The sequence below is a fragment of the Peromyscus maniculatus genome, chromosome 1 (genome assembly GCF_049852395.1).
Source record: "Peromyscus maniculatus bairdii isolate BWxNUB_F1_BW_parent chromosome 1, HU_Pman_BW_mat_3.1, whole genome shotgun sequence".
In the NCBI taxonomy this organism is placed as follows: Eukaryota; Metazoa; Chordata; class Mammalia; order Rodentia; family Cricetidae; genus Peromyscus; species Peromyscus maniculatus.
In genome coordinates, this window is record NC_134852.1 from 151294252 (window position 1) to 151317343 (window position 23092).

A 23092-nucleotide genomic window follows, 5' to 3' on the forward strand; every position below is an offset into this window, starting at 1 on the left:
CTTAAACTCATGGAGATTCACTTGCTTCTGCCTCCTGAGTGCTGGTGTTATGCCCAGATCTCGGGGGGGGGGGGGGGGACAGGATGGGACGGGACGGGACGGGACTGAATCCTGTATGTAAAAGCAAAGAATCTTTATTTTCAAGTTCAGAGCTTGGGCTCTCTGTCTGACGCAGCAGTGAGGGCATAGAGCCCAGAGCCCAGTCAGGGTGGAGTTTTTAATCATAGCAAAGGTTGGGGTGAGGGGGTTTCCAGAGTTCAGGACCCTATTGGCTGACATTTCTCTAGGGGTATAGGGAATGTTTGGAATATCAGGTATTTCTTTTTCCAGGGTCCAGGTGTTGCCTGCCAGAAGCTGTGTCTGGTTTTTTTCCCCCTTAGATGCTTCATCAGTTTCCCTCTGTGCCTCTAATAATAATATATTCAAATTTCTAAATAACTACTCTGCCAACTGTTACAGGACCACCATCAGCCATAGAGCCAGAGGCCCAAGGACCATCAAATATACCCAGTCGATAAGAAACAGTAACACGCTAGAGGTATTCACACCCTCAGACTCAAAAGGGTCTGGACTCTGCAAAAACAGACTTTAATATAACAGTTTATGACTGTTAAATGCCCTCAGCAATCAATCACCTGTGTCTTCTGGATGCTGAAGTGATACCGCAATAATGAAAGAAAACAGGTACCTTAGTTTGTCTCAGTTGAAGATAGGAAGATGTTCCAGATAGTTGTCCCAGCCAGCAGGATCTTCAGCAGAGACCCTAGAAGGGGGAATGGCAAATGAAAGGGACAAGAGACACAAAGAATTGACAGCAAGACAGTATTCTGATGAAGCTGCAAAATTTTATTTTTCTCAGGTGGATGCTATAGTAAGCAGGAAACTTTCTTTGGGAAAAGATCAGGGGACTGTTGAGTTGCCAAGCAACCCAACCAAGCAACCTAACCGCAAAACATTGTTACTAATGGTCACTGTAGCAGAAAGATAAGGAAATGTTAAGTTATTTTCTAATAACTCAGGACCTGTCCTGGCATGTCAAAAGTTTCTGGTTAGTGGCTCACTACTGGACAACAGAAACTTAACTCAGGCAGGTAATATGGCATGGCTCTTAAAATTGTCCTCGGCACCAGATCTATCTATCTATCTATCTATCTATCTATCTATCTATCTATCTATCTATCTATCTATCTATCTACCTATCTATCTATCTATCTATTCATCCATCCATATATATATATGACTCCATAACTTTAACACTAACCAATAAAATTTTGATAGCAGAGTACTAACCACTATAGTATCATAGCTTCCAGCTCAGGATTTTAAATTTCCTTTAGTTGCTTCTTAATATGTCTAAAATTTGTGTCCTTCATAAACTTAAAAATTCTTCTGAGCTCCAGAGAGTCATCTTGGACCCACCCAGATAGGTCAGATCCACTTCAGCTCGTCAGGTCCAAGCTGTCAGATCCAAGCAGTGCTGGACGATTCCACAGGGCTCAAAACAACAGCGAAGACAATCAGCTACTCAAGAAAAGCCCCTCCCCACACTCCAAATAAATGAACCGATGCCCACCAAGTCAGCTGGAAGCAGTTTTGAGAGACACAGAGCCCCCGTTCCCGTTCATCCGCCACCCCAACCCCTTACTTTTTATAATAACAAAAAGGGTGAAATGTTATATTCCTAGCCACTTCTGGAGTCACATGACTGCTCATGCACTGTCAGCAGTCAGGCAAAATGCTTAGTCACCCCAGGGCCTTAAATCCTACATAATCCTACATAATCCTACATAATCCTACATAATCTGTTCATGGTGTGGTCATGCAATCTGTGCACATTTGTGGCGTAGCTACATAAACCCCTTTATGCATGCTCGAGGTGACCTATAAAAGCAGGTTCTACCTGGTGCCCGCTCTCTCCCTCTCACCAGAGGTAGTAGGTAGTATGCATCTCTCTCTCTCTCTCTCTCTCTCTCTCTCTCTCTCTCTCTCTCTCTCTCTCTCTCCCCCACCTCCCCACCTTTCTTTTCCATAGGCCTACCCACCTCCACCCTTTCCCTTCCCTAATAAAAACTATCATAGTGGGTTCCATTGTAGTCATGGCAGTTGTGTGGTCAAGCTGTTTTGGGTCCCCCTGACACACTCGGTTTAAAGCCATGCACTCCATTCCCAGCTAGCTTGTTTATTTGTTTTTTAAGATTTGTTGATTTTTATTTTCTGTGTGTGAGTATTTTGCCTAAGTCTACGCACCACATGTGTGCCTGGTGCTCAGAGGCCAGAGGAGAGTGCCGGATTTCCTGGAGCCAGAGTTACAGATGACTCTGAGCTGTCATGTGAGTGCTGGGAATTAAACCTGGTCCTTCTCAAGAGCAGCAAAGGCTCTTAATCCGTGAGCCATCTCTCCAGCCCACAGCCTGTTTATTTTCATGCTTATCAGATGCATGACCTTGCAGGGAAGCCTGGCTGTCAGTAGTTGTCTATTCTAAACTAGATGGTATACATGGGTTAACAGTGGAGTTTGGACCTTTTGGGAGAGACTAGTTAGACTAGCAAGCATTAGTTAGTGTTTTTTGTAGCCGGGCCTAAGATGGCTTGAGGCACCTTTGGAAATGAACTACCAGATTTGATTTCTAAGTCTGTTAGTCCTCTCTAGCTTTCAAGAAGATTGAGGAGTTTAGGTAGCATGGAGATAAAGCTTAATTTTGAGCCAGGCAGTGGTGGCACCCGCCTTTAATCCCAGAACTCAGGAGGCAGAAACAGATGCCATGTGGGAGCTGGGAATTGAACCCAGGTCCTCTGGAAGAGCAGCCAGTGCTCTTAACCACTGACCCATCATCTCTCCAGCCCCATAAAATCTTGAATTTATAGAAGTTTATAGATTTATTTATTTAAAGTTGGCCCTTGGTGTTCTTTTTTAAAGACTTGTTTTTATTCTATTTATTTATGTTTGTGTATTGAAGGCACCAGGCAAAAAGCTCCTTTGGCCTGAGTACTGCCATTTTAACTTCAGACTCCATTTTACCTGCAGGGTGAAATAAAGTTCATGTTCCCAAGCCCTAGGGGAGCTGAAACTTTCCACTCACTGACCAACCTCCTCCCTAAACCCTAAACCATAGAATAGCAGTCATGTATCTTTAGTTCTCTAGAAACATTATGGCTGTTCCTAACCACAGAAGGAAGAGATGCATCTGATTGGTTGAACTGAAGGCTTGCATTTGTATACTGGTTGACAATGATGGAACATTCAAGAAAGCCCCTAATCTCTAAATCCCGACTGGTGAAAATTGTAACTTGGCAACAAAAGTTTGTGAATTTTATTCTTATAAAGCCCTGCTCAGGGCTGTCCAGAGACACAAGGCTCCCGAGTCCCTGTCCTGCAGCCCTGACCCATCAGTGACCCGCTTACGTGGTGAATTATTAAAATCTTTGGGAACCCATAAGTGTTGTCTCTCTCCTTTCTAATGGCACATAATAGGTTAGGTTTAGCAGTCTACCTGTGTGAATATATGTACTTATGTGTGTATGGGTGTGTGCACAGGTACCAGAAGATAGCAATGGCCATCTTCCTCCATAGCTCTGCCTGTTCCTCGGAAGGAGGCTTTCTCTTGATTGTTGAGCTTGTGTCTCAGCTAGTTTGGAAACCAGAAAGCCACAGCAATCCTCTTGCCTCAACCCCCTCCCCACAGTGCTGAGGTTACAAGCATTTGTAGGGACAGCCCAGCTTGTTTAATGGGTGCTGGGACCTCAACTGCGACCTCATAACTGCACAAGAAGACTCATTGTTATTTATTTACCAGGTGTGAGAAAACATGAGGTACAATGGAACCCACCATAAGAGTTTTTATGCCGGGCAGTGGTGGTTTACGCCTTTAATCCCAACACTCGGGAGGCAGAGCCAGGTGGATCTCTGTGAGTTGAGGCCAGCCTTGGCTACAGAGTGAGTTCCAGGACAAGCTCCAAAGCTATACAGAGAAACCCTGTCTCGAGAAAAAAAAAAAAAGAGTTTTTATTAGGGAAGGGAAAGGGTGGAGGTGGGTAGGCCTATGGAAAAGAAAGGTATGGGGAGAGAGAGAGAGAGAGGTGCTCACTACCTCTGGTGAGAGGGAGAGAGCGGGTACCCGGTAGAACCTGCTTTTATAGGTCACCTCGAGCATGCATAAAGGGGTTTATGTAGCTACGCCACAAATGTGCATAGATTACGTGACCATGCCATGCACAGATTATGTAGGATTATGTAGGATTTAAGGCCCTGGAGTGACTAAGCATTTTGCCTGACTGCTGACAGTGCATGAGCAGTCATGTGACTCCAGAAGTGGCTAGGAATATAACATTTCACCCTTTTTGTTATTATAAAAAGTAAGGGGTTGGGGTGGCGGGTGAACGGGAATGGGGGCTCTGTGTCTCTCAAAACTGCTTCCAGCTGACTTGGTGGGCATCGGTTCATTTGGGAGGGTCAGGGAGGCGCTTTTCTTTTTGAGCCCTGTGGAATCGTCCAGCGCTGCTTGGATCTGACAGCTTGGACCTGACGACTTGGACCTGACAAGCTGAAGTGGATCTGACCTGTTCCGGTGGGTCCAAGCTGACTCCCTGGAGGATGGCCTTGGCCAGCATTTGGTATTCCTGTTTACTGGCTTTCTCATTTCTCCGATGGTACACCTTAAATGCCAGCCCTTATACTCTTGTCTGTGGGGTCAGAGCCCTCTCTCCAGATGCTCAAGTTTGACCCTAATGTCGAGGAAGCTCTGAGAAAAAAAAGAAAAAGAAAAAGAAAGGGTCATAAGGAGCTGTCTGCCCTCTGGGCTCTCAGGATCTAGAATAGTATACTATAACGCTCTAGAAATTGAGACGGATTCCGTTGTCTGTCCTGAACTATGTCTTGAAGCTTTTCATAGTTTCCTGGTTTGAGGGCAGCATTACAAAGACTTGTTAGGAGGCAGGTTGTAAATTGATCCCCAGCCAGGGAGCCACCTGGGGTGTTATAATCCCACCATGGATCCTGATCGATCGATTGATCAATCGATCGATTGATCGATCGGGGACCGCCTCAGCTCTGGGAGGATGTGCTGCATTAGTCTGATGGACCGCGTCTGCATGTATCCTAGCTGGTTCTCAGACTCGCCTGCACCCCTCAGGAAGTAGGTTGTTAGTGAGGATCGTGTATATATCATGAAGGTGAGACTATAGGATTGAGTGATATATTGGAATTGTTTAATAAAGGAGGTAGAGTTGGACGTTAAGAACTCAGTTTCTTTTCTGCCAGTGAGAAAGGGACATGAACCTTAACCAGTCCATCCACCCTGGCTACCTCTTGCAAAGGGTTGGTTTGACTCGGGTGGGGTTCCTTAGCAGCTCTAGAATGCGTGACAGAGGAGTAAAGGTGGGAGCCAGAGCCAGGCATTTGGAGTGGCTCAGTACTGGAGAGGAGGAAGGGGCTGGAGGAGCCGAAGAAACAGTCGCTGGAGGAGAAGGAACGGGAGGTCGGAAAGCCGGGGGTCACTAGCAGGGTCCAGAGTAGTAGTGAGAGGGTCTTCCGGTTCAGGTTGCATAGCAAGGAGCACGTGGGCAGGTGAATAGGAATCAAGGAGAGAAGGTTTGGAGCTGAGATAGAAAAAAGCTTGGACATAAGGTAACTCTTTCCACATTTGCCCGTTCGCTGACAGAAGTTAGATAACTCCTGTAAAATATCGGGGTCCAAAGACTCATTAGGTGGCCAATTTTTATTGTTATCTAAGGGATATTTAGGCCATTTTTTTATTAAAAGATTTTTTTTAATGGAATGTGCCAGATGTGGTGGCACACAACTTTAATCCCAACACTCGGGAGGGAGGCAGAGGCAGGCGGATCTCTGTAAGTTTGAGGCTAGCCTGGTCTATAATGTGAGTTCTAGGACAGCCAGGGCTACACAGAGAAGCCCTGTCTTGGAAAACCAAAAAAAAAAAGGAATGCTTTAAGAACTTGTGTGTCATCCTCATGTGTGTGTGTGTGGGGGGGCTTGCTAATCTCTATATCATTCATCTTTTCTTTTGATTTGTTTGTATATGTGTGCTAAAGTGAGCACTACAACATTGTTATTTCTTCATGTGGGGTGCCTGTCCCCACATGCAAGTCAGAGAAGATTGTGAGACTTGATTCTCTCCATCTACAGTGTGGGTCCCTGGGCCTGAAGTCAGGCGGTAGGCGTGGCAACAGACACCTGCTGTACCCACTGAGCATCTCACTAGCCCTCTTGGTTTTTAACATTGGAAGAAACAGGCCTCGAAAGTGATCAGGGCAGGGTCCCATAGTCTGTCCTTCAGGCCAGTCTTCCTTCCTTGGGACGATTATTTCCTCGGAGAACATGGAGAAGGAGAGCTCAGAAATCTCTTCAGTTAGCTAGAAGTCTCCTGCTGCACTCTCCTTAGGCTTCAGCCAGATGTGTACTGTCTCCCCAGGGATTCCAGAAGTCTAGATGTTACCTCCCTGTTACGGAAAACTCAGGAATAGGCTCTTTCCCGAGAACAGCCCATTTGGGCCATTTTTTTAGTGCAGAGGCAGATAAGCTTAGAAGTCTGTAAGTAGGGCATTAAGCTGAGAGGTTTGAGGGTTTCTAAAAGGCATCCCAGAGGAGATGTGGGGCTTATGGGATTGGAGGCCTTATTTCCCATGGCTGCGGGAGAGAGAAAAAATTAAAAAATAGACAAGATCCAATGGCTATAATATCTCAGACGTACCAGAGATTAAGCGAGGATGGATAATGGCACAAAGTCGCTCAGTGTTCCGTCGAGGGCTGGAGTGGTAGCCCGAGGACGAGGGTCTGAGAGACAAAACAAAACGAGATCCAATGGCTATAATATCTCAGGCGCGGAACTGTTTACGCCGACTAATTAAGGAAAAACTCACCAATAGAAGTAGCCAGTATTGTGCGAAGTGATCTGTCGGCTGGGGCAGATGGAAAGTGGGCAGCTGCAGATGAACCAGGCTCAGTTCAGGAGGCAGGAGGGCCTGTTCGGCCACAGCACCAATGCTGTTTGTTTCTGTGTTATTTACCAGGTTCGAGAAAACACAAGGTACAATGGAACCCATTATAAGAGTTTTTATCAGGGAAGGGAAAGGGTATGAAAGGACCAAGCAGATGTCATAACAGGCTGTTCAGTCTTCTCTTAGAGATCAGGCCTCAGTTTCAGTTTCCTGAGACTTGAGCAAGCAGTTTCTGGGAGGGCCCTGAACAAAAGATAGTCCTTGCAGTAGCTCCCTTTCTGCACATACTCTGACTGTTCAAGGTTCAGCCAGTTGTTTACCGTCTGGGACCCCTCATCAACTTAGAACTAGGTGCATGAGTCAAGGACAGAGCATAAGCTATAAGTACATAATTTTCTCATTTTCTTGGGCTCTTCAATAACTTTTATATAATATTATCATTTTTTTTATACTTCCTATCTAGGTATTTAAAAGGCAAGTAGGGGCTGGAAGTTGTGACACACACCTTTAATCCCAAATCTCTGAGTTCGAGGTCGGCCTGGTCTAAGACAGCCAGGTCAAGGACAGACAGGACTGCAGAGAGCAGCAATCTTCACCCTTCCCAATGCTACGACCCTCATGTTGTGGTGACCCCCAACCACAAATTATTTTGTTGCTACTTCATCCTATGATTTGGCTCCTGTGATGAATTGCAATACTGACATGCAGATGGCCTGAGATGACCTGTGAAAGGGTAGTGTGGCCCCTAAGGGGGTCGCAACCCACAGGCTGAGAATTGCTGATATAGAGAGACCCTGTCTCAAAAAAATAAAGTCGGGCTGGAGAGATGGCTCAGTGGTTAAGAGCGCTAACTGTTCTTCCAGAGGGCCCGGGTTCAATTCCCAGCACCACATGGCCATAATTGTCTGTAACTCCAAGATCTGACACCCTCACACAGACATGCATGTAGGCAAAACACCAATGCAAGTAAAATAAAAATAAATAAATAATTTTTTTAAAAAAAGTTGCTTCAGTGTGGTGGTGCAGCCGGTCACGTCCCATGTGTGGTCACTCCGCAAAGATGCCTGAGGAAACCCAGACCCAAGACCAACCCATGGAGGAGGAGGAGGTCGAGACTTTCAGGCAGAAATCGCCCAGTTGATGTCCTTGATCATCAATACTTTCTATTCAAACAAAGAGATCTTTCTGAGGGAGCTGATTTCAAATTCATCAGATGCTCTGGACAAGATCAGATACGAGAGTCTGACGGACCCTAGTAAACTAGACTCTGGGAAGGAGCTGCACATTAATCTTATTCCCAACAAACAAGATCGAACCCTTACTATTGTGGATACAGGAATTGGAATGACCAAGGCTGACCTGATCAATAACCTTGGTACTATTGCCAAGTCTGGTACCAAAGTCTTTATGGAGGCTTTGCAGGCTGGTACAGATATCTCTATGATTGGCCAGTCTGGTGTTGGTTTTTCCTCTGCATATTTGGTTGCTGAGAAAGTGACTGTGATCACCAAACATAATGATGATGAGCAGTATGCCTGGGAATCCTCAGCAGGGGGCTCATTCACAGTGAGGACTGACACAGGAGAACCAATGGGCCGTGGAACAAAGGTTATCTTACACCTGAAAGAAGACCAAACCGAGTATTTGGAGGAACGGAGAATAAAGGAGATTGTGAAGAAACATTCTCAGTTTATTGGCTATCCCATTACTCTCTTCATGGAGAAGGAACGTGATAAGGAAGTCAGTGATGATGAAGCTGAAGAAAAAGAAGATAAAGAGGAAGAGAAAGAAAAAGAAGAAAAGGAGTCAGAGGACAAGCCTGAAATAGAAGATGTTGGTTCTGATGAAGAAGAAGGAAAGAAAGATGGTGACAAGAAGAAGAAGATAAGAGAAAAGTACATTGATCAAGAAGAACTCAACAAAACAAAGCCTATTTGGACCAGAAATCCTGATGACATTACTAATGAAGAATATGGAGAATTTTACAAGAGCTTAACCAATGATTGGGAAGAACATTTGGCAGTGAAGCATTTTTCTGTTGAAGGACAATTGGAATTCGGGGCCCTTCTTTTTGTCCCAAGATGTGTTCCTTTTGATCTGTTTGAAAACAGAAAGAAAAAGAACAACATCAAGTTGTATGTGCGCAGAGTTTTCATCATGGATAACTGTGAGGAGTTAATCCCTGAGTATCTGAATTTCATTAGAGGAGTGGTGGACTCTGAGGATCTTCCTCTAAATATTTCCCGTGAAATGTTGCAACAAGCAAAATTTTGAAAGTTATCAGAACGAATTTGGTTAAGAAATGTTTAGAACTATTTACTGAACTGGCAGAAGATAAAGAAAACTACAAAAAGTTTTATGAGCAGTTCTCAAAAAATATAAAGCTTGGAATTCATGAAGACTCTCAAAATTGGAAGAAACTTTCAGAGCTATTGCGGTACTACACATCTGCTTCTGGAGATGAGATGGTTTCTCTCAAGGACTATTGCACAGAATGAAGGAAAACCAGAAGTGCATCTACTTTATCACAGGTGAGACCAAGGACCAAGTTGCTAACTAGGCCTTTGTGGAACGACTCCGAAAGCATGGCTTAGAAGTAATCTATATGATTGAGCCCATTGATGAGTATTGTGTGGAACAGCTGAAGGAATTTGAGGGTAAGACCTTGGTGTCAGTTACCAAAGAAGGACTGGAACTCCCAGAAGATGAAGAGGAGAAAAAGAAACAGGAAGAGAAAAAGACAAAATTTGAAAACCTCTGCAAAATTATGAAAGATATTTTGGAGAAAAAGGTTGAAAAGGTGGTTGTATCAAACCGATTGGTGACATCCCCATGCTGTATTGTCACGAGCACATACAGCAAACATGGAGAGAATCATGAAAGCTCAAGCCCTCAGAGACAGCTCAACAATGGGTTACATGGCAGCAAAGAAGCACCTGGAGATAAACCCTGATCACTCCATTATTGAAACCCTACGGCAAAAGGCGGAGGCTGACAAGAATGACAAGTCTGTGAAGGATCTGGTCATCTTGCTGTATGAAACTGCACTCCTGTCTTCTGGCTTTAGTCTGGAAGATCCTCAGACACATGCTAACAGGATCTACAGGATGATCAAGCTTGGTCTAGGTATTGATGAAGATGATCCTACTGTGGATGATACCAGTGCTGCTGTAACTGAAGAGATGCCACCCCTGGAAGGAGATGACGACACATCGCGCATGGAAGAAGTAGACTAAACTTCACCAGAACTTTGTTTGATCTTACTTTCATTCCTTCTCTGATAATATATTTCCAGGATTTTTGTTTATTTTTGTTAACATTTAAAACATCTGTGTGGCATGTAAACTAAGGGGAAGATAAAATTTCTTTCTACTTGTGATACTGTGATACTATAGGTTTAATTCAACAGGTTGGTAGATTGTTTGTTGTAAGACGTAATGTAACCTATTAACTTTGTGGTCTGAAGTGTTTAGCTGTTCAGAAGCTGAATTCCTTAGTAGACCAAATAATTTGTCACTTGGGAGTATTCTGAGATTTAGCTTCATGTTTAAAAGGAAAAAAATTAAGATGGCTTAAGTTTCATCGTAAAATTTTTCATCCCCTGTAGTCATTCTGCATGTTGTAGTCTTAGAAGAACACAAGCTAAAACAGAAGAATTCCCCATGTGGCTTGTTTTCCAAAGTACCAAGAACAAAACCCTACGCTTCCCTAGGTCTTGTAACCCTTCAAGTCTGAATGGAAATATAGTGCTTGGTCATATTCTACTTTAAAAGGTAAATACAGATGAGATCATCTTTCTCTCCGTTATAGGCGGCTGAGACTCTGTGGAGTTACCGCTAGGACCCTCCATTTCCCCTCTCCCAGCACACCCTCTGTAGTAATGGGCCAGGGTCTTGCTGGCTGTGAATTTCCTCCAGTACATGGGAGGCCCTTCCCCCTCAGGTGACTTTGCAGCAGGAAGGAGGGTTAAAGTACAATCCCCAGGGGTTCCCGGGGCCTTTCTGGTGGAGAGCACAGGTTACTCAAGAGTTCTAGGGTCCCTTTACAGGGGTCCCATTATCCCTTTGGTCCTCATTGGCTTTGACCTGTATGTTTTTTCTTGGTTGAACACTCAGAAGGAAAGTTGTACCAGCCATAAAATTTAATTTTAAATTTTAGTTTTAACTTTTGTGTAAGCTTAGATAAAAACACAGTTGTTTGTTTGTTTGTTTGTTTGTTTGTTTGTTTGTTTTAAAGTAAGTTCTGGTGTGGTTATTACTCAGTTCCACAAGTACTTCAACTTCTGACAGAGTTGCTCTGTTTAGCCCTGGTTGTCTTGGAACTCTCTCTGTAGATGAGGCTGGCCTTGAACTCAGAGATCCGCCTGCCTCTGTCTTTGTGCTGGGATTAGAGGTGTGCACCACCAACTCGCATTAGAAATCAAAATCCTAAAGAACCCCATCATTTTAAACTGAGGAGATTTTTAGTTTTAACCAGTGCACTGAGTTTTAGCCTTGGTAACAGTAAACAACAACAAAAAATCTGGTTATTTTACTTAAGACAAACTCTTATATTATCGTATAAAAATTCATCTTATCATGAGACAGCAGCATAATAAGCAGATTTACACTTTACTAAAAAGAACTGAACCTAAGTCACACCCATAGCACTCATTTTGTGCTGGGCACCCAGCTCACTACCCACTAACCGTTTGTCTCTGACTCAAGTTTCTGGAACATAGGTTCCCAGCAACCCTGACTCCATGACTCCCACCCAGAAATGTGCAGCCGTGACCATCTACTTTGTTAAGGTATGACTAACTGCTGGTTTGGCTTCTGTAACCAGCTTATGCAAATATTCAAGGACTGTGTTAAGGTCCTTCCGGCTCTTTGGCTCCTCCTGTAGCTTCCTTGTGCAGATATTCATGGACATCTTGCGGTCTTCACCTTTAAAAGCTCTCTTTCACTAGCCTCCGGGCAGTGCATCTCTGATTTGGTTAGAGACTGGGACCCTGCTAGCAGCTTTAATAAATTTGGATAATTAAAGTCTGAATTGAGTCTGAGGGTCTTTCTTTTCCCGGTGGTCTCGAACTTTTTAACAATGTAATTACCTGTCCACATGTTGTGAAACTGTCAAGTTATCATCTGTCATTGGTTCTAGGCAGGCATTACAGCTGCTTAGATTTTTTTTTAAGGTACTTTTACATTTTTTTTCCTCTTTGGTCCCCCAAGAGTCTAACAGTTACACTCCAGCAAGAGATATCAAGATAATAAAGTTTACAATTACCTTGGATAGTGAACTTAGAACTTAGTGATAAAGGCAGAAGGGAAGACACAGTGTGCCTGAAAATCTTACATGTTAACTCTGTAATTACAACATGCTAACTTTGTAATTACAACATGTTAACTCTGTAATTACAACATGTTAACTCTGTAACTACAACTTAGAATACAGAAGACATCTGCTCCCCTGAAGAACTGGGATACAGCAAACAGCTGCTTTACCTAGGGGGCAGAAGGGTAAGAAAAGAGAAAGAGATGATGTTCAATAGTACAACATGGACAGGAGACTTACACCTGGACCAGTGATGGCAGGCTGGAGCATGGTATTCCGGACAGGAGAGATAAGGGGAAGGGGGCGTGTACCTGGGGGACACTAAGGTCTTCATTCGCTACCTCAGGAAAGGAAGGCATGTCCTCTGAGAAAAGGGGGATGCTTTTACTTGTTCCTTGAGTTAGCTAATAGGAATGTTGCAAACAAATATTTGTGAGAGAGTGTGTGTCTGTGGACAAGGAAGGGGAGCAGTTGGGAAGAGTTCTGCAGGTGTGGAGGAGGGAGATGGGAAGAGGGAAAAGTCAAAGATGGGGCAGAAGGAGCAGGGAAGGTTGCCAGGTAGAGGGGTAGCTGGTATCAGACAAGGTGGAATATGTCCAAAGGAAGAGTCTTCATGGATGTCATACTGGGCTGAATTTGAGAAGGATGGGTGAGTATCAGAGAGCCCAGTAAGGCATAAATGGCATCCTTATCAAAGATGAGGGTCCGAAGATCAAATTTAGATCAGTTATTGAGAATGCATCCCAGAGGTGAGCTGAAATGGAGAGTGGGATCCAGGTAAGAGGCATCGCAATGGATACCACCTCCTGGTGCTTTCAATGGTGAGATATGGTCCTAACGCATTGATGGTATCAAGCTGATGAACGAAAATCCTGATTTTACTTTCAGGAGGGAAGGCTAAAATCTTTTTAGATTATGGATTAGCCTATAGAAAATATCTGCGGTAAATCAACTTAAGTAAAACATAGCTCTCTGAACAGATAAAGATAGGTTTCTTCTATATCCCAGAATCTAATCAATGTTTATATGTATAATTCAGCTATTATTTGGCTTTAAAGGGCTTATTGGGAAATGTTATCATTTTTACTATTTTCTACAGAGAAAATATTTTCCAGTTTCAAATAACTCTGGACTTTGGAATTATAACCCATTTTTATGTTAAAAAAAAAAAACATTTAAGTGGAAAATGCTGAAGGACCACTGAACTCGATGTTGTATTTACATATCTATATCTATGTCTGTATAAAATAATGATTATAAAAGTTTGTTTACAAAGGAGAAGTGCAAATGTGAATTTAACAAGAAGTTGTAGATTTTCAAAAACTGTACACAAACTCCTTTGTTACAAATCAATGTTTATGCTTCTAAAATTTAAAAAAAAAAAAAAAAAAAAAAAGAGTTGCCATAGTCATGGTGTCTCTTCACAGCAATACATACCTAACTAAGACACTGTGCCTTTGGCTCCCCATTCTTGGTTGTGATCACACCCAAACAAAGGTGGTGGCATTGCCTGGGAAGGGCCAACTGCCCTGCCCAGGGTCAGGTAACTGCCTGAGAGCTGCCCACAGCTCTGCTTCCTGGTGCCCCTCCCTCCTCTGGCCTGACCTGAAGGCTCTGCCTTCCTCCACAAAATAGTTCAGTGTTTCACCCCCCAAAGATCTGAAGCTGCTTCTCTTAGACCCCTGCTGGCCTGCTTTCCAGGTTTTGTGTAGATGGGTCTTCCCAGAAAGTAGTATTAGATGCTAGTCATCCCTTGCATCTGAAATGCCCATTGTAAGTAAAATTAAGTGCTGATGGCTTTGCCAAGTTTAAATCAGGTTGCTGCAGGCGCCAGGTTCTTCAGAGCTAGAAATGGACGCAGAGGTAGAAGGCAGTTGTTCCCAGACAAGGTTTTTATTAGGGCCTTTTACTTCAGAGGGAAAGGGGAAACCGCATGGAGGTTTGGGGGCACGCGGGAGAGGAGTGACTCTGTTGCTTCCTACTTTCTACATTGAGGAAGTAAGGTGATGCCACTTAGCACGAAGAGAGGACTTGAGGCGGTGGTGTGGTCCTGATGGTGCCAGTGTATTCAAGAAGGTTCATATATGCTGTGATGACTAATGTTACTTATCAACCTGACTACATCTAGAAGTAACCAATATCGAAGCAGGAGGGATTTTTTGCGGGGGGGCGGGGGTTGTTACTTGAGATCAGAAGACCCACCCTAAATCTGGGCCACACCTTTTGGTGGCAGCCTACATAAAAGGACATAGAAGAAGGAGGCTTTTGTCTTTCGCCTTCTCACGCTCATTCTCACTGGCAAGTTCATCTCTCCTGCTCCTGGGACATTCCTTTGCTGGTATTAGAACCTGCTTCTTCAGGATTCGAACGTAGCTCTCTGGGACCTCCCTGGGACTCTAGCACCACATTGAGGCAGCTGACACATTTGGTCTGTGGACAGCTACTGGATCTTTGGCCTTTCCACCAGGACACAGCCACTGTTGGACTACTTGGACCACGGCCTGTAAGTCATTCTAATACCCCCCACGCACCCACACCCTCCCACCCCCCCACCCCGCACACACACACCTTTTAACCACATGCAGCTGCTTTGGGCAGGATGCGGGTACAGTTATCTCTGGGGAATTCCAGTCCTAGAGGCCATTGTTTTTCTTTCAACTTCAGTTTCTGAAACGAGGTGCCCAAAGGCAAAAGCAGATCAGCTAAAAATACAGAATCATGAGCTCTCGGCCCTGTTTGTACAGAAGGCCGAGGTTAGAATCTCTGACAATTTGTACCTCATTGTCTATTACAACATACGGGAGTTAGATTAAAACCAACCAAACAAACTTACAAAAAAGTCATCATTCAGTCAGGAGGTGGTGGCGCACACCTTTAATTCCAGCATTTGGGAGGCAGAGGCAGGTGGATCTCTGTGAGTTCGAGGCCAGCCTGGTCTACAGAGCAAGTTCCAGGACAGCCAGGTCTGTTACACAGAGAAACCCTGTCTTGAAAAACAAAACAAACAAACAAAGTCATCATCCCTCAAAGCACGCTACAGGGCGGTCATGCTGCTCCCGTCTACTTACTGTAACCCCCACACTTGGGATTACTGATGTCATTTCTTCTCCCCAGTGGAGGGTGGGCTGCTTCCCTCCAGCCTCTGGGGATTCCTTCCAAGGGCTTGAAAAGGCCTAGGAGTGGCCCTCCCTGCACACGGCCCTAGTGGTAACTTAAAACCATTATTTGTTCTTACTCCCAGGCCCTAGAAAACACACCAATTTACAAAAATAAGGAGGCAGTTTTCCGAGAAATAGACCCCATTGGGGAAAAGGCAGGCCCGCTGTGCGGCAGCTTCCAGACTTCTCAGGGTGAGCCACATTTCCCATTCCTTCTGTATTCACAGCTCTTACAGCCTCGAAAGCCAAGAGATGCCTAAGGAGCACCCAGAGATGGTTGTGCTGGGGGCACCCCAAGTCTCAACTTCTACAACAACCACCACTATCAACATGCCTGGTGAGATCTCCCAGCCCGATCATGTGATCTGGTCCATGTTCAATGCACTCTTCTTGAACTTCTGCTGCCTGGGTTTCATAGCGTATGCCTACTCTGTGAAGGTATTGTATTTGAACCTCAAGCTTGTCTTGCTCTGATGGTACCTGGGGTGTTGCGGGGGGTGGGGGAGGGCTGGGAATCTTGTCGGTGTGTGAGTTTATATGTATCATCGTGTGTGTGTGTGTGTGTGTGTGTGTGTGTGTGTGTGTGTGTGTGTGTGTGTTGGGGAATATCCAGGTAGTCACAAGGGAGGAGCCTGGGGATCCCTGGGTCGGGGTATCTCCATCCTAGCCTATAGTCCAGAAGAATTTTACTTACTTGCTGGTTCCTGGAATGTCCCTTCACCCTGGAGACTAGGACTCCAGGCTGGGTAGAAAGCGCACAGGGGACTCACAGGAAACAGTGGGGTAAATTAGAGCTAGGTCTCTCGGGGTAGTCTTGAGTGTGTGAAAGTGGAAGAAGGTCCCTGGCCTGAAAGGTAAAGGGGAATGCTGGGAAGATAATGGAAGAACTGAGTCAGAACACCTGTCTCTCAGTTGTTGGGCTCCAGGGCCACTGACCATCTGCTCTGCTCCAGTCTAGGGACAGGAAGATGGTGGGCGATATGACTGGGGCCCAGACCTACGCCTCCACTGCCAAGTGCCTCAACATCTGTGCCATGGTCTTCAGCATCTTTACGACTATTGTCTTCATCATTGTTTTCATCTACACATTAAGCACCTTGCAGAATTTGGGCAGACGATAATCGGTTCCAGAGGCTTCTAGTCCTGCCTTGTGTTCCGCTGTCTACAATCGCCCCACACCCTACTCTTAGTCCTGACCCTTTACCCCCCACATACGCAATTGTTACCCTCACACATCTGTCCTCAGTGGATTCAATAAAGTGCATGTGCTGGCCTCTGTGCTGTGACTCTCTGTCTCTGAACCAATCTTGAACGGAGCTCATCGTGCGACTTCCCAGTCTGATGCCAGCAAGGTGCCCTCAACTTGACAGGTTTCTGGCCACCTGCAGTGGGCAATGACTGACCAGAGTTCTCGGTGGGTTGGGGGTGAGGGGTATGAGCTTTGCTCACTTCTGGCTCCGGTCCCCAAAATGCCCAGAAATGATCCAGAACAATGATGCAGGGAGTGTCCAGTCCACAGAGGTGTTACCAGATTAGGTTCCTATGCACATTCTATCCAGACAAGCTGCATCTCAGTTCTATGAGGACCTCTGAGTTGAGGCTCTGGGCTCCTGGAATGAGCTCAGACACAACACACTGGGTTCTGTGATGGAAGCTTCCAGCAGCAACACATGTGTTTACTTCAGACTCCAGCGTGAGAAGTTTAGGATGAGGGCCACACAATGACCTTGTTACTTGCTTTCATGAGTGCAGCAAACCCAAAGGAAGTTCTGCAAGCTTCTGGGGAGTCTGGACCTCCCAGCTCCCTGTGACCTTGGCTGTGCAGCAGCATCCTTGTACAGAGGGGTCACTCACCCTCCCCGAGTAGATCTTGCCACAGGCCAGACCCAGGTGTGGTGGCGGCCACGTCCATGCTTGCACCTCAAGTCTGCAAGTCTCTTGGAGTCCCCAGAGCAATGCTGACAGTTCATCTCAGTGGTCCCTTCTCAAGAGTACTTGCTTTCAGTTCCCAAGTCAGACCCTCAGAGTCCACCCAGCCTTTCCCCATGTCTGGAGAACTTGCTCCCACGTCCTGCAATTCTTTTCCTCTTAAACCGCCATAGTGGATTTGAATGTACCCAGAATTCCTAGGGTCTGGGGTCCCCTTGGCGCCAATGTGGGAAGTGCTGCAATGGAGCAGTCCAGCTGTTAACAGGAAGGGGTGGAGGATTCTTGGTGCGGAGTGACAGAGCCCCTTACTTGTCCAGGACCCAAACTTGTCTTCCTCTCCTGACTATGCAGAGTGGAGCGACCCAGCAGAGGAGTCTAATCACCCGTGGGGGATCTAGTTATCCAGCATTCCTTGAGGCCCAGCAGAGTGAGAAGAAAAGCGGAAGCCAGGTTCAGAAGTGTGCTCTGCATTTAGGAGCTCTGTTTCCTAGGCCAGCCATCCCCCAGGACCTTTTATGTCCCAGAAACTTCCTGTTCCTGAATTTTGGCTTTATGGGAAATAGATAAGTACTGAGGAGAGACAATTAAACAGCTGAGGGCCAAATTATTCCATGTCAGCATAGCAGGATGGACGAGGGGAGGCTCTGGGGAACTTCTTGTCCAGGAACTCAAATCAGAACTTGACCCAGGGTCCCTACCTCCCTTTAAAGTGGGGGTCCTGGTGAGAGAGTCTCCTCAGTGCTGATGCTGGTCAACAGCTATAGCACTCATAGCCATAGACAGGCTCCACACCACCACCCCCAGAGCACCCCTAAGCCTGCGTTCACTGTTGGGGGAAATCCATGGCCTCTCCTGGGCTGATCTGCCACAGGTATGGGCTGAGGAGCCCTGCTCCTTCTATAGCAGGAAAGGAGGTCCTTCCAGCTCAGGGTCTGCATGCTCCTGGCTGACTGGAAAATTCGTCTCTTGGCCAAAGCCTGAGAGTTCCTTGAAGGCAGATGTTTTCTGCCACTGTGAAACAACCGTTATTAAAGTAAAGCCTGCATGAGATGGCAAGATGGGGAGCTTCGGGCCTACCCGGGGAACCAGTGAGAGCGCTGTCATCAGAACCGGAGCAAGAGGCTGGAGAGATGACTCTGGTTCAGAGCATCTGTTGCTCTTCCAAAAGACCCGAGTTCAGTTCCCAGGCCTATGTGGCAGCTCACAGCCATCTGTAACTCCAGTTCTAGGGGATCCAGCATTCTCTTCTGGCCTGCCTGAGCACCGGGCAGGCACATGGTACACAGACATACAGTGCAGGCGAAACACCCACACACATAAGATAAAAATAAATAAATCTAAGTGCTCATTTCTTCAAAGAATCAAAATAAGAAGCCAGGTGTGGTAGTGCATGTCTTTAATATCAGCACTCGGGAGGCAGAGGCAAGTGGAACTCTGAGTTCAAAGCCAGCCTGGTCTACATGGAGAGTTCTGTGACAGCCAGGATTATGTAGAGAAGCCCTGTATCGAAAAGAAAGAAAGAAAGAAAGAAAGAAAGAAAGAAAGAAAGAAAGAAAGAAAGAAAGAAAGAAAGAAGGGAGGGAGGGAGGGAGGGAGGGAGGGAGGGAGGGAGGGAGGGAGGGAGGGAGGGAGGGAGGGAGGGAGGGAGGGAGGAGTTCTTTTGTGGTAAAGGACACAACCAAGCATTTGCCAGTTTAACCGATTCAGTAACTTCACAGGGAACTGACTTTCCAAATTTCAGTGCATGGCAGGATGGCTGAAGGATCAACTCAATTGACTCCTCCAAAGCTGGAGTGGGGTCCCCTCTGACCCCCACCACCTGCCTGAGTAAGAAAACAGGTAACCACAGAGCAGGTGGGGTGACAACAGCCTAAAGCACAAGCCAGCCACCATCACGCCTTCCACTGCCCTCACCTGAGGCTGCCTGCTGAGGCTGCCCTGCCTGCCCTCACCTGAGGCTGCCCTGCCGCTCCCTCTCCTGCCTTGGCCAAGAGAGAATGAACATATGTGAAGTAAACAGAGGGTGGAGAGGACGTTTGGGGTAAGGCTCACCTTACTCACCCTCAGCAGGAGTAGAAAGGAAGCTGGCTTTTCCCACCCCTGCCCTGAGTTAAAGCACGACCCCACCACCACCCCGCCCCACCTATTCCCCACAGGGAGAGCATGCATGACTTCCCTTCTGAGGCTGCAGCTAGCTAAAACACACTTAGGAGACAAAGCCGAACGACAGGCAAGAAACAATGGGAGGGCAGAACAAAACCCAAAGGTGCTTGCAATTTTCTTCTCTGAATTCCCGATACACCCCACTGAAAGGTTTTCTAGCCTCAGAGCACAGGAGAGGCCGAGACCAAGAACTGACGAAACCACAGAGAAACTCCACACACTGACCACAAATCACACAAAGCTAGCTAGAGACAACCTGAGAAAAAGGGAAGAATATAGCAGACATGAAAATAAACAGGAAAAAACAGTTGGCTTTGACAAATATGACCTTGTTGCAACATATGAAAGTTATTATCTTCTGTTTCAAGTAAAATAAAATGCATACACTAAATGCAAGATATAAGTGCTTAGGAATATCATTATCTGCCATTGAATGTTCTAGATCAAAGGGAGATTAACATTCAAAAAAGACAACAGTAAGTACATAGATCAAATCATATAAATAAATATCTATCAATCAGTAGATTTCCATATGCCTGATGTTACAGTAACAATCTGAAACAAATGAAAATTTGAATTGCACATGAATTGTTTTTGGCCCTGTAAACAGAATACAGAGCAAAGTCACCCAACTAATGTATTTGGAATGTAATAAACCAAAGCTGCATGGTATAACCTGTCGGTTAGGCATTACCAGGGCAGAAAGGCATGCACGTATTTCCTTGTGCTGGTCAACCTTCTATTCCTAAAGCAAAATACCTGAGACCATTAACTAATGAAGAAAATGGCTTATTTTGGTCCACGGCCCTGAAGTTCCATCCAAGATTAGCAGTCCATTTGCTTTGGGATCTGACTAGGATTCATCCATCACAGGGAAGCACAGAACAGAGCAAATGCCGGCAAAGGTCAGTACTCCACAGTCCTCTCAAGGCCACATCCCCAGTAACCTGAGCATTGTCCACTAGGACACATACCCTGATTCACCACCCCTCAAGAAGGCAAAGAAATTAAAAACCTACAGTGAATCTAGCCCTGACAGTGAACTGACCCTCAGGGAATCTGAGGGTCAGCATCAGCCTGAACTATATAATATATACGACGGTTAATCTTCTTGTCAACTTGACTGAATTTACAATCACCCATGGAAACCTGGGTGTATCTGTGGAGTTTGTTGATTTGATGGAGAAGGGAAGATCCTCCACATGCTGGGGACATAGACTGAATAAAAATGAGAGAGATTGCTGAGCACTATTATTCTGCTTCCAGACTTTTAGTAAGATATGCAACCAGCTGCCTCACGTTCCTGCTACCATGCCTTCTCACCGTGATGACCTGCACGTACCCTGTGAGCCAAGTAAACCCTTTCTTCCTTAGGTTGTGTTAGGTCCCAAGAAATTCCTTTTCCCCCTGAGTCTGGCATTTAGACAAAAGCCAGAATTCCCTCAGGGACTTGAGAAGATAGTCCCTACCTTATCTCTGGCAAAAGGGACATATGTCACCTCTATGGCTCCTCTGTTAACCTATGCCTGGGGCCTATTGGCATCTCAAGGTCCATGCCAGCCTCTGGGCTCCCTCAGTCCCTATCCACAAGTACCTGTACAGTCATCCTGGCTGGCATGCCCTGCCCCCACCCTAAGCCTCCAGCCCCTGAGCTTCGTCTCCCTTCCCCAGCTTCACTTTCCTATATAACCCAGACATTTCAACCACATGTTCTCCCGTTCTTCTCTTAGCTCTGCTCCTGGACCTCTCTCTGTCCATTTGTCCTTTCTTCTTCCCTCTCTCTTCTCTTCCTCTCTCACTCTCCCCACTTTTTCTCCTCTCATAACCCTCAATCTGGCCTCTTCCAGATACCTCTGGCTGTTCCTTCCCTCTTATCAACAATAAAACCCGTCTCTTCAACCACACCTAGGAGCGGTCATGTCCTCATGCTCATTCATTTGGGGATTTTTTTTTTAAAGATTTATTTATTTATTTATTTATTTATTTATTTATTTATTTGTTATGGATACAGCATTCTGCCTACATGCATGCTTGCAGGCCAGAAGAGGGCACCAGATCTTATTACGGATGGTTTGAGCCACCATGTGGTTGCTGGGAGTTGAACTCAGGAGCCATCTCTCCAGCCCTCATTTGGGGATTTAAACAGGAATCAGAGAAGCTGGGGAAGGAATGTTCAGCTCAGCAGCTGGAGAGGTTTAGGGTGAGAGCAGGACATGCCAGCCGGGATGACTGTAGAGGTACTTGTGGCCAGGGACTGGAGCATAGACCTAGATATGCTAATAGGCACCACTGGCATAGGTTAACAGAGGAGACACATGTCCCTTTTGCCAGAGATAAGGAGAATGATTCCTTTTAGCAGGTAGGAACTATCTTCCTAAGTCCCTGAGGGAATGCTGGCTTTGTCTAAATGCCAGACTTTGGGAAAAGGAATTTGAGGAGAACCTAATAGGTTTGGAGTTTATCTCTTGCCTTTTTCTCCCTCTTCCTAACTTTTAGTGCTCATCTTTTTTTCTTTCTTTTATTTGACTTTGCTGCTTCTTTACTTTTCCCACTTCGTTTCATTTAGTATTTTTACTTTTACTGCCATTTTTAGCTATGACGTTGTCAATGATCTTTGCTGGGGAGCGTGGTGGTTTGAATAGGAATAGCTACCTCAGGCTCATCTATTCGAATGTGTGGTGCCTAGTTGGTTGAACTGTTTTGGGAAGGAGTGGAGGTGTAACCTTGGAAGAGGTGTGTTACTGACTTTGAGGTTTCAAAAGCCCATGCCAGGCCCAGTCTCTGGCTCTCTCTACCTCCAACTTGTGGATCAGGATGTAAACTCTCAGCCACTGCTCCAGTGCCAGGGCTGCCTGCCTGCTGCCATGCTTCCTGCCTTTATGATCATGGACTCACCCTCTGGAATTGCAAGAAAGCCCCCAGTTAAATGCTTTCTTTCATAAGTTGCCTTGGTCATGGTGTCTTTTCACAGAGATAAAACATTAAGTAAGATAGGGAGTGATTAACTTTAATAACTTTTATTTGTGTTTCTATATCTTGTTTGGTTTGATGTGGTTGTTGGTCAAACAAATTGTTTCTTCTTCTTCTTTTTTTTTTTTTTTTTTTTTTTTTTTTTTTTTTTTTGGTTTTTCAAGACAGGGTTTCTCTGTGTAGCCCTGGCTGTTCTGGAATTCACTCTGTAGACCAGGCTGGCCTTGAACCCATAGACATCTGCCTGCTTCTGCCTCCCAGTGCTAAGATTAAAGGTGTGCTCCACTCCCACCGGCTTGTTTCTTCTTCTTAAATGCCACTCTTCATTGAGTACCACCATAGGCCCAGAAAGTGGCTCACTAAGAAGATCCTGAAGTAAAACCAGAAGTTCTTTACCTCATGGAGCTTCACAGATGCAGAAATCACAGCACAGAAACTCATGAAAGTTGGAAAATCAAGACATGACTCTTCCAACATAATCATAACACTTCAATAATCAAATTAAAAGATAAAAACATTGAAATGTGAAAGAATTCAGGGCCTAGTCATAATGACCTCAAAGAGAAGCAACCTTGAAAAAGAAAGTCAAAAGCATGGGTAAGAAA

General features: G+C 45.4%; 1 protein-coding gene and 1 pseudogene across 1 annotated transcript; both read left to right on the forward strand.

Moving 5' to 3' along the window:
• The first annotated feature begins 7994 nt into the window (after positions 1–7994).
• Positions 7995–10333, forward strand: LOC102928905 (heat shock protein HSP 90-alpha pseudogene; annotated as a pseudogene).
• Positions 10334–14630: 4297 nt separating this feature from the next.
• Positions 14631–16698, forward strand: LOC102902788 (interferon-induced transmembrane protein 1). Its single transcript, XM_006977194.4, has 3 exons — positions 14631–14770; positions 15653–15863; positions 16379–16698. The coding sequence occupies exons 2-3, from the start codon at positions 15678–15680 to the stop codon at positions 16544–16546; spliced, it is 354 nt and encodes a 117-aa protein (XP_006977256.2). The 5' UTR covers positions 14631–14770; positions 15653–15677; the 3' UTR covers positions 16547–16698.
• Positions 16699–23092: the final 6394 nt, after the last annotated feature.

Excerpts from the sequence above, each read along its gene's own strand:
- LOC102902788 (XM_006977194.4), top strand. The coding sequence starts at position 15,678 with ATGCCTAAGGAGCACCCAGAGATGGTTGTGCTGGGGGCACCCCAAGTC. Across the intron at positions 15,864-16,378 it reads CGTATGCCTACTCTGTGAAG|TCTAGGGACAGGAAGATGGT; the intron begins GTATTGTATTTG and ends GCTCTGCTCCAG.